The 12,255-nt window shown below is 37.0% G+C and overlaps 1 protein-coding gene across 2 annotated transcripts in view; it reads right to left on the minus strand.

The window, feature by feature from the left end:
* Nucleotides 1-214: 214 nt before the first annotated feature.
* LOC138310779 (deoxyribonuclease-1-like) overlaps nt 215-12,255 on the minus strand; it is a 31,071-nt gene continuing 19,030 nt past the window's right edge. Inside the window, exons 7-8 of one of the 2 annotated variants that reach the window (XM_069252110.1) lie at nt 6,906-7,002; nt 215-5,957 (exon numbers count right to left, since the gene is read on the minus strand). In XM_069252110.1, the coding sequence (XP_069108211.1) occupies nt 5,781-5,957; nt 6,906-7,002 (274 nt within the window). In that variant the 3' untranslated portion in view covers nt 215-5,780. Of the gene's footprint in view, nt 5,988-6,905; nt 7,003-12,255 lie in introns of both variants that reach the window. The other variant, XM_069252111.1, reaches the window with a different exon arrangement.

Genomic DNA, 12,255 nt, shown 5'->3' on the forward strand with positions numbered 1-12,255 from the left:
ATCGTTCTTCAGTCAGAACTATAAAGTATGTAATTCCCTCAATATGATATCATTGGTGAATCGGAAAGGTCACAATGACGTGACCCCCTAATGGGATATTGCCAGTTCCCCCGTCAGACGAAGTAAGAATAATTTATGTCTTGATCAGATTATGTCAGGTTTATTAAACCTACATGTATAGGAAAACTTAAGAAAGAAAACACAAGACATCTTTATGAAGAATTATACATGTATTCGACATCACAGTAATTAATCTTAGCTACAAAATAGAGAATACAGAATACAAAACATGTTAACTGAGTATAAAAAAATTATTATATAAAAAAACCATTATCGCATTCCATTGTTATTTGATGCATATGTTTTCTATATAGCAAATCTGGGTGATTTAAGTTAAAAAATGGCTTTATTATACCAGGGTCCACTTGATATATAAAACGTCTGAGAAATGCGAGCAATGTCAAGCAAACTTTGTTTATAGAAAATAATGAGAGTTGAACAATGCTCAGTCCTCGAAATGTCTTATTCAAGCGGATAACAGCAAATAAATTATTTGTTGGAATATTTACCAGCATCACACTGAAAATCTAAATTACATACAAATTCCTAGTTGAAGCAATAAATTTCGACAAACAAATATCTCGAAGGATCAATTAGCATTTATAAACAAATATCTCTACGGAGCAATTAGTATTAATAAACATAAATCTCGATGGATCAATTAACAAATTCTCATTAGATCAATTAGTATTAATGTACTATCTACACATATGTAAATTAATTACTGTATAAAATCTGTAAAAAACATAAAAACAATAACAATAAACTAATATCTAATCAAAATACATATTGATCATAATCTGAACTTAGTGAAGTATATAATGTACAGTATAATACTATGTAGAGATGAAAGATAGGGATATTTTGTGATCCTGAGGGTAGAATACCTCTATCTTTCATATCCACATATGAAAGAGTATATTTGTCCCATACCTCGACGTTTTATCCATACACAAACTTAGCGTGCTATTTTCAACCCAAATTCCTTGTTTGTATTCTGTATTGTAAAACCAGTATAGTTTTTAAATTAACGTTAAATTTTATCGAAGATAGTAATTTGGTTTACACAGAGGTCACAAATTTGTATTGCCATGCAATAAGGCCTCAGGCGATATGTATTGCGTCGGATAAACTAGATTTACACCCGTAGGTATGAGAGAAATGTATATAATATAGGAATAATTGCACCACATAATATCATCGTTTTGACAATAGTAAAATTAATTACATATGGTGTCACTTTGTCAGGACCATGTCAGGATCATTTTCAATTTCTTTCAACAAATTTTATTTCAAACAAGAGGCCAAAGGGCCTTAACATATAGGAAATCAATTAGATATAGTGTTAGGGTAGTTATCTTCGATTTGGGATTGTCGGGACCATGTCAGGATCATTTCATGCAAGTTTCAGCCAAATCCCACTGGTAGAACTTGAGAAGAAGTTCAAAATGTGTTTTCAAGATGGCGGCTGTGGCGGTCATCTAGGATTTTGGATCGAATCGAAAAATAACAACACTTTGTCGGGACCATGTCAGGATCATTTCATGCAAGGTTCAGCCAAATCGCACCGGTAGAACTTGAGAAGAAGTTCAAAATGGTTTTTCAAGATGGTGACTGTGGCGGCCATCTTGGATTTCAGATCGACCCGAAAAATAACAACACTTTGTCGGGACCATGCCAGGATCATTTCATGGACGTTTCAGCCAAATCGCAACGGTAGAACTTGAGAAGAAGTTCAAAATGTGTTTTTAAGATGGTGACTGTGGCGGCCATCTTGGATTTCAGATCGACCCGAAAAATAACAACACTTTGTCGGGACCATGCCAGGATCATTTCATGGACGTTTCAGCCAAATCGCAACGGTAGAACTTGAGATGAAGTTCAAAATGTGTTTTTAAGATGGCGGCTGTGGTGGCCATCTTGGATTTCGGATCGACCCGAAAAATAACAACAGTTTGTCGGGAGCATTTCAGGATCATTTCATGGACGTTTCAGCCAAATCGTACTGGAAGAACTTGAGAAGAAGTTCAAAATGTGTTTTCAAGATGGCGGCTGTGGCGGCCATCTTGGATTTCGGATCGACCCGAAAAATAACAACAGTTTGTCGGGACCATGTCAGGATCATTTATGCAAGTTTCAGCCAAATCGCACCGATAGAACTTGAGAAGAAGTTCAAAATGTGTTTTCAAGATGGCGGCTGTGGCGGCCATCTTGGATTTCAGATTGACCCGAAAAATAACAACACTTTGTCGGGACCATGTCAGGATCATTTCGTGCAAGTTTCAGCCAAATCGCACTGGTAGAACTTGAGAAGAAGTTCAAAATGTGGAAAGTTAACGCACGGCGCACGGCGGACGACGACGGACGAAACATGACGACTATAGGTCATCCTGACCGTTCGGGTCAGATGACCTAAAAATCGGTGTTACTGGCAAATCACTTTATTTAATTAACAAGTTTACACATAACTATTTATTTAAAAAAAATATATAGAAAAACGAGAACGAGAGAAACGTATTTATGCAAAATGATATGATTGGTATAAAATGCATTTTAAGCCTATATCTTAATCGGTTAAAAAGTTTTACAAAAATAATAATAATAATAAAAAATATTATTTTCTCGAATTATCTCGGTTTCTGTACGACCACTCTCTGCTATATATAAATATCTATATACAAATATTGAATTATATTTCCAAATAAATCATTATCAAAGACCTCAGTAATAAAGCTAACATAAAACTGATAAGGCACGTCTGATCGACATATATCTGTTGATAAGACACACAACTTTATCCCCAAATTATTTAATGCACATAACCGAGATCTGGAACGTTGATTCTGTTGTTCATTGCTTATCATTCTTCTAAAAATATGCATTATCTATAATTATTCATAAATTCATAAATAAGTATTCATAAATTGATTATGGAATGTATGCAACAAAACATCTGATATTCAGAGTGTTGCATACATCCTTAATGGCCCACTATCTTTCCGACACGGCTTTTGGAATGTATTTAACAAAACATCTGATATTCAGAGTGTTGCATACATCCTTAATGGCCCAATACCTTTCCGAAACAGCTTTTGAATTTTAAATGGGAATATAAATCGAGATGAATAATTGAGTCGAAACCGTTATAAGCTTAACGTAAATACTACCTTTATCATCACCTTCTGAACAGTTTAAAAAAAACCCGTAAATTTCCATATCGCGGGTCGTTTTATGTTTCCCGCCGTCATCCTAATTACAGAGCGTTAGTTAGATATCACTGCGCCAGACGACAAAACAATCGTCACTAATAATAGCAAATCTTGCATGTTTTCGTAACCTCATCTAAGGCCATCGATATCAATGTTTTTATGTTAATATTGTTTTTACAAAACTTTGTGTTTTATGCTTTGGAAGTAGTGGGCCTTTAAAGATTAAAAAAAACTTTGACACTTAAACGAAACAAATAGTGCCCGATGTATCTTCAGAGTTCTGATACAAAACATATCAACAAAATCTTAAATAAAGTAAATGCGATCAGTGTATGTCTCCCGTCAACAACTGAACTGTATCCAACGTTTAAAGACGCTCCACCGCCGTCACGACATAAACGATACTCATCGTTTGAACAATAAATGGTGTTTACTCATATATACATGTATGTCTAATTACCACAAACATCATATAAAATAATCAACTTGTTTTGCTTTTGGTGCATGCGCAATCAGTACTTAATTCCATATAGGACATGATAACATGGAATTTTTTCGGACGCAATTAATTAAAATAAGAAGTTCAAATTTTCAACGATGGCAATGGTAAGTAACTTTTGTTATTGAAGAAAAACACTAAATCGTCTGCTCCTGGTTTTTTTCATAGACAAAATACCATTCGTCAGCAGCGATGGAGCATCTTTAAAGCATATTATCCAAGGACATGATATGTTAAGAATCTCTTAGACGTCCGTAGTAGTCAGAACTACCCATACTAGAGATCGTTCAGACATCCCAACTACAATCTGATTAAAATACAGATCCTTATAACCACTCCGTCAAATAGAGGATCTGAGAACATCCCATAAAGGGTCATGTTCAGATGACCTTTCTACCACGTGTACTTCAGATCACTTACATTTTCTACACATTGCTACGTCAATAACTAACGCCATTTCGTCCGAGTATACATTTATATTTAGATTTGTTGTGCTCTGTGGGCGAGATGACTACGTACATGAAAAATAATTCGGACAGCTTTTTCAAACTATTTCGTTCCCAGTCAATATTCTGGCAGTGCTAATTTGATTGACCATTTCCAAAGGTCATCTAGACGTGACCCCTAATGGGATGTTGCCAGATCCTCTTATCGTAAGGATCTGTATTTTAATCAGATTGTCTTAACTAGAGTATAGAAGATAATAGAAAATTGGCTAACCTTGGAATAAAGGTATTATATATTATGACAAGTAGCATACCATAACCAGTGGCTTATTATCGAGATATTACGGTATTTTCGCCTGTCCATATCATACATATCATTTTCTAATTAACACAAATAATGATTTGGCTATAATATGGCTATTGAATAACATTTGCAATACCTGAGATTTCGACAACCATCAAATACAAGTTCCAATGTCTACGGTTTCAAAACAGACACCAGCATAAAAATATTTCATTACAAAAACAATTTCGGATTAGCAACAATCAACATAAAGTAATGTTCTAGACCCGGTTGTTCAAACGGTTGTGAGCTAAATCACATGATTAGTGAACTCTCCATTTCTTGTTTGCTGCAAAACATGTGATGATATCGCCTCTAAAGTTGTCGAGAAGATAAAGAATGGGGTAAGAGAAATTAGTAATATTTTGTCAAGTTAGTTTCAAAAGAAATTAAGTTAATTTGAAAATGGTTGTTTATCTGTGATTAGCCTAATGATCCTTTGAACAACTGGGCCCCGGAATGTAAGATCACATCAATTTTGTAAGACACCTTGAAAACAATACGGGATTCTATGCGCGCTACATACTGCCAACCACCATATTTTCGCGAGCGATTTGCTTTCGCGTATTGAACAGAGTTCGCATAAAATACATCCACATCGTAGAGAAAAAATAAACTCCATAAGTACAATACCTGTTAAAGTTACACGTGCCGTTACTGGGCGAAAATTTTGACATGCTATTTTTTCTTCGTTAATCTATTGTAAAACATAAGCGGTTTGGTGAATAAAGCTGCGAAAATCATTCAAAGAGATGGACAACCATGCAAGATGGTTTATAGACATTTGTAACTCCTTACTTATTTACTTAGTCTATAATAGTTCTTGTTTCTAATGCATTATGTATATTCATATGAAAATACATCTGAACATTTCCCTTCATAGTCACTAATATCAGCTGTAGTCATTTCTACTGCACTGTATACGTAATAAGACATGGTTTTTGGCAGAACTGACAAAATTCATTTTGAGCTCTTACTTATCTGTAAAGTTAAAACCTATGCATTGTATTGTAACTCTCAAAATATTGGTAATGTTAAGTGGTAGATAACACTAAAACCTAATCTTGATATGTATGCATGAAAAATACGGCACTAATATAACTTTAATCGCAAAAAAATATATAACGCGGTGAAAATGTCTTCAGCCATGGGAAATCAAGTCAACACGAAAATGAGGTGCTTTACATAATCTGCATTAAAAACAAACAACATTTCAGAAGTTTCTACAGTTCTACATTCCTATGGTGGTACCAAGCACCAAACGTTGATGCCGCAGCAGCCAGGAGCACGCGAGGACTGAATCTTGTGACGGACTGACCATTTTCACCATCTGTTACATTGTCCACAGGTCTATCCTTTAACTCGAAATGGACGGGATAATGGTCACTCACCCTCTCCGCCTAAAACCATAAAGGCTTTGTAATGTGATACTGTTGACAAAGTAAATGTTATGAAATGATGATGGAAATAGTAAACCAAAAATCAATACTGTAGACGTGGATATATTCGCGTTGCGAGTGTTTGATTTCGTTATATTGTTACTTTCGCGATGAACAGATGTTAATGAAAACACATGTTAAAAATACAAACGCATAATAAGCGTATTTTCCACGTTTATAGTAGATAAAATGAAAGGCGTTGTTAGTATGACTATTAAATGTTCTATGCAACATTTTTTAGAATCACGCGAATCATGTTTCATGAAAAACTCCCGAGACGTAGATCCATTTTAAATAAACAAAGGCTTCTTTTTATTGATTTATCATCTATACAACTGTCATGATGAACTTTAAGTACAATATCTATAAAACACACCATAAGAATAAGACTTTTTGTAGCCTAGTTGAATACAGATTGTCTCCGACTCTGTAGATGGAATCTAATTCTCAAAAGCTTTAACATATCACCTATCATACTGAGATAGCTTTCAGCGGATAAATGGAAGGATATATACAATGCATTTATATACAGAAAATGGAAAGTTAATTGGTTCTTTTAATCTAACACGGAGCTGTGGTGGCCGAGACTCGAGAGTTTAAGATGTCTCAGCATATTACCACAAGCCTTCCACCTCTGGGTTGCGAGTTCGAATCCCATGTGGGGCAGTTGCCAGGTACTGACCGTTGGTCGGTGTTTTTTCCCCGGATACTCCGGCTTTCCTCCACTTACAAACCTGGCACGTCCTTACATGACCCTGGCTGTTAATAGGACGTTTAACTGATAAAACACCTGAAACCCTAATCTAACATGGGACAAATACGGAAATGTTAAGAATAAGAAAATATTATGCCAAGCACTTTTCACTTACATAAATGAATTAAACAAACCAGATTAATTATATGCAATACCTGAGTCGCACTGAGGCCGTATTCAGTATCAAAACGAAAAATTCCGGCACTTCCGGGAACTAGAGCTGAGTAAAAGTCACTTCCGGTCAAAATTAATCTGTAAAAATAAATGTGATATTGACCATAATTATATCGACTTGTTATATAATAGTGCGTGGGGCGACAAATAATAAAACAAATAAAATGTTGCATTCATAATAACCAGATACACTATCTACAAGCAACAGATTACATAAGGTGCATTAAATGCGTTAAATCAAATGCCGCCGTTCTATTGACAACGGACAATCCTTACTGGAAGGGATTTGGTGTCTTTGGCAATCAACTGACTACTTCAGTTGAATAACTCCATAAAAATGTTAGAGTTCCACTATCACAAGGAGACACAACATGAGTGTATAACAGCACATTGCATACAAGAAGGTCGTCCTTAAAGCTGACAATGCAAGTTAAAAAGTATACATTTGATAATAAAAAAATAATGATTTTTTTTTCAATATTTTCAAAACAAGCCCTACCGATATTTACAGGTAAGGGATTCGTTGGACAACTGCTAGGTGTATATGTACATGACTGAGCGCACGTCTGTCGATTCACGCGCTTTATATAGGGGTCGGTTAGAGTTTTGTATCCAAGCAGAGTTCAAACACAATGGCGTCTGCCCGTCCTTAGCAACGCAAGGGCTGTCTCAGAAAAGAATTTTGAAAAAAAACTTTTATTTTATTTTATTTTTTTTAATCTCCAATCCTCTTTTTAATGTATATTTTTTAAATTGCATTGTCAGCTTTAAATAACCTAAACCATTAGCGGTGTATATGACTATAGGATTATGCATAATCAATCAACCGACTAACCAAAGATTTGTAGTGAATACTTAGTCTAGTGCATTTCAGACCAATATGTATATTAGGGACACACATGTTCAAACGTTCAGCTGAAGTAAGTAAGGAGAAACAGGCGTTTAGTGGTAGTAGCAGGTACAACATTATTCCGTGGTAAAAAAATAAGGCTTCGGGATTGTTTTCAAACTCTTCCTAACCCTCTGTTTTTGCTAATGGCATCAAGTTTTAACTTAACTTAGCTGGACGTTTGTACATGTTTGTCCCTAACAACTATATTGGCCTGGAACGTACTAGTATTCACTATGAATCTTTGGTTGGTTGGTTGGTTGGTTGGTTGGTTGGCTGCAATTTTCTTTTTCCTAACGTCTAACTTGACACCGCCTCAATATAAGCCTTCGGTTGAGCGCTCGCCCCTGTGAGGAAGGCCCTAGGTTCAGTCCCCTGGCCGAGACACACCAAAGTCTATAAAAGTTGTAGTTAATTTCTGCTCCTGTTTGTCGCTCAGCAAAACGGGAGTGGGGCGACTGGTTCGCCCGTTGTAGGTATAATGTAACCGGATTGGATGTTTGGTATTTGAATCATTGATGACTGAGATATAGTAGTATAAATTCTCATTATCACAAACTAACATACATGTATACTGCAGTCTCCCACTCACACACGCTATACATACAGGCGAGACAGCCATTAAATGACCATAGCTGGTAATTAAATGTTAAAGATGCTCCACCGCCGACAGAGCACAAATGATACTCGTCATTGAAACAATAACAAGAGGCCCAGAGTGCCTGTATCGCTCACCTGGTTTGTAATGCCAAATAATTTTCTGAATACAGGTTCATTGTTTCTTTTCTGAAGGAATTTTAATATTAACCTCTAAATCCCCTATTGGGCCCCACCCCTCCTGCCCCCTGGGGGTCAGAGCCAAAATTTATACAAGTTCTGTTCCCCTTCCACAAAGGATGTTTCTGGCCAAATTTGGTTACATTCCATGCAGAACTCTATGACTAGTAGCGATTTAAAGAATTTACCTCTATTTCCCCTATTGGGCCCCACCTCTCCTACCCCCGGGGGATCAGAGCCAAAATTTATACAAGTTCTGTTCCCCTTCCCCCAAGGATGTTTGTGGCCAAATTTGGTTACAATCCATGCAGAACTCTATGAGAAGAAGTGATTTAAAGGATTTACCTCTATTTCCCCTATTGGGCCCCACCCCTCCTACCCCCAGGGGATCAGAGCCAAAATTTATACAAGTTCTGTTCCTCTTCCCCCAAGGATGTTTGTGGCCAAATTTGGTTACAATCCATGCAGAACTCTAGGACAAGTAGCGATTGATAGAATTTACCTCTATTTCCCCTATTGGGCCCTGCCCCTCCTGCCCCCTGGGGGTCAGAGCCAAAATTTATACAAGTTCTGTTCTCCTACCCCCAAGGATGTTTGTGGCCAAATTTGGTTACATTCCATGCAGAACTCTATGACTAGTAGCGAATTAAAGGATTTACCTCTATTTCCACTATTGGGCCCCACCCCTCCAGCCCCCGGGGGGCCAGAGCCAAAATTTATACAAGTTCTATTCCCCTTCCCCCAAGGATGTTTCTGGCCAAATTTGGTTACAATCCATGCAGAACTCTACGACTAGTAGCAATTTATAGGATTTACCTCTATTTCCCCTATTGGGCCCCGCCCCTCCTGCCCCCGGGGGGTCAGAGCCAAAATTTATACAAGTTCTGTTCCCCTTCCCCCAAGGATGTTTGTGGCCAAATTTGGTTACAATCCATGTGGAACTCTATGACAAGTAGCGATTTAAAGGATTTACCTCTATTTCCCCTATTGGGCCCCGCCCCTCCTGCCCCCGGGGGGTCAGAGCCAAAATTTATACAAGTTCTGTTCCCCTTCCCCCAAGGATGTTTGTGGCCAAATTTTGTTACATTCCATTCAGAACTCTATGACAAGTAGCGATTTAAAGGATTTACCTCTATTTCCCCTATTGGGCCCCGCCCCTCCTGCCCCCGGGGGGTCAGAGCCAAAATTTACACAAGTTCTGTTCCCCTTCCCCAAAGGATGTTTGTGGCCAAATTTGGTGACAATCCATGCAGAACTCTATGACTAGTAGCGATTTAAAGGAAATGTTGACGGACAGACGGACGGACGGACGACGGACGACGGACGACGGACGCCGCGCCATGACATAAGCTCACCGACCCTTCGGGCCAGGTGAGCTAAAAATTGATGTTTAATCTTGTATATGTATGTCTAATTGACACAAAAAAATACATAAAATAATTTGTTTTGCTTTTGATGCATGCGCAATCAGTACTTCATTCCATATGGGATATAGTGCCTCGGATTTTTTTTCGGGATGCAATAAAAAAATTGTATTTTTAACTTGAAGTAAAATTGGAAACTCAAACTTTTCAGTGGTGGTAATGGTGTAAAGTAAGTAACTTTTGTAACTGAAGAAAAATGCTAAATCGTTTAAATCGTTTTTATAGTGAAAAAAACCCTTTGCAGCGATGGAGCATCTTTAAAGTTACTAAATCATTAGATTTACATAGATTTCTTAGGGTTTTTGACTTCCTACAAACGTTCTTATACCTGAAATTAGAAAGTTTTCAAAATTACAACATTTAATTTGAACTATTGGCAATGTTTATCAACGTTAAAATATCGCCAAACACAACAAGAAATTGTATCTGTCGGCATTGAATGTTTACAACGGAAAGAACCGAGTGCATCTTCGAGTTCGGAATCGAGGTCGCTGAAAATCTCATCCGGCTAATGAATATAGATGTAAGAACACCACTAAGAGACAACTTATATTTTATCGGTTACATTGGCCTGATTAAGCGTAATAGCCGATACATTTACAGCGTAGAAAGAAACGTAATAGGAGGGGGGGGGGGGGGTGGCCAAATTGCCATGCTAGCGCCAAAGGTGCGATATTTTGGTGTTTGGGGGGGGGGGGCGACAATCTCCTACGAGAAAAAAAATATTACGATTTAGAATGGCTAAGATGAGTTTAACGATGCATTTTGATGAATTTGCGAGCGCCGAAGACGCGAGAATTTGGTGTTTGAGGGGTCCGGGGGTCTCCCCCGGGAAATACATTACGATTTAGAATTTTACGACGCATTTTGATGAATGTGGGAGCGCTGGAAGGCGCGAAATTTGGGTGTTTGAGGAGGTCCGAGGGTCTCCCCCGGGTAAAAATATTAGATTTAGAATGGCTGTGATGAGTTTTACGATATATTTTAATGATTTTAAAGCGTTCTTAACATAACACTTTTTTTTATTTAAAGTTACCTGCTTTAAGAATTGGTAATTGTGAATGCCGTCATATCTATGCAACTCGATCTGAACATACCGGCTTCACACCATCGGTACATTGTTGTTTAACACAAAATAATTATGAATTAATTGTTTTGCTAAGTCATATAAACAGATGAATCTTTTAAGAGACATTTTTTAAAATAGTACGTAGAATCCCCTGATTGACATTTTAAGTCTAGTTCACGAAAATGTGCAGGAGGACCCTTTTTTCTATCAAATGTGCAATTTTAGAACATTTCAGTCGGCAAAAATGGAGGGGGGGGGCAACAAGAAATGTTTGCCCTCGTCCTGGGGGAGGCAATTGCCCCCCCCCCCCCCCTGACCCCCTAAAACCCCGACCCCCACCTCCCACACCTGCTTCCTACGCCCCTGTATCTACATTGCCAAGTAAAACAGCATAGTTCTATGAAGCTTTAGAGTATTTGATGGAAATATGACAAGAAGTGAGAGGTATTTTCACCCGTTAATTATGTATATATTATACATGAATACAGGTGTACATGTACATTATTAAGCAAACATATATATACATAGGTCTACAATGTATATGTAAGGTATATTTTTGCTTTGAATACAAGTACACATAAAATTTAGATATATAGTTAGGCTGATTTTTTAAAGTAAATCAGATGTAAAAAAGTTATATAACTAGTGACATAAAGGGGAATGTCCATTAGACGGATAGAGACTACAACTAGGTATATATAGGGAATGTCCATTAGACGGATAGACACTATAACTAAGGATATATAGGGAATTTCCATTAGACGGATATATGTTATAGCTAGGGCTATATAAGGAAAGTCCATTAGACGGATAAAGACTATAACTAGAGATATATAGGGAATGGCCATTAGACGGACAGACATTATAACTAAGGATATACAATGTATACGGAATGTCAAATAGTGATATAATGATAAAAGAAATACACGTATTTACTTATTCCGTCAAACATGCCTATATTATTAGTTTTTCGCCATTTTTTCCTTATTATAAAGTCTATATATTAGGCCATTTTTTTAAAAGCCTAATAATATTTGCAGGTTTAGCGGAATAGTACATAATATCATGACAAATGAAAATAAAATAATGGTAGAAGCAAGTATAAAACCATATAATATAATGAAAACCCTTCTTTATGGCTACAAAAACCTGTACAGTATAGGATTATTTAC

This window comes from Argopecten irradians, chromosome 16 (assembly GCF_041381155.1).
Source record: "Argopecten irradians isolate NY chromosome 16, Ai_NY, whole genome shotgun sequence".
NCBI lineage: Eukaryota > Metazoa > Mollusca > Bivalvia > Pectinida > Pectinidae > Argopecten > Argopecten irradians.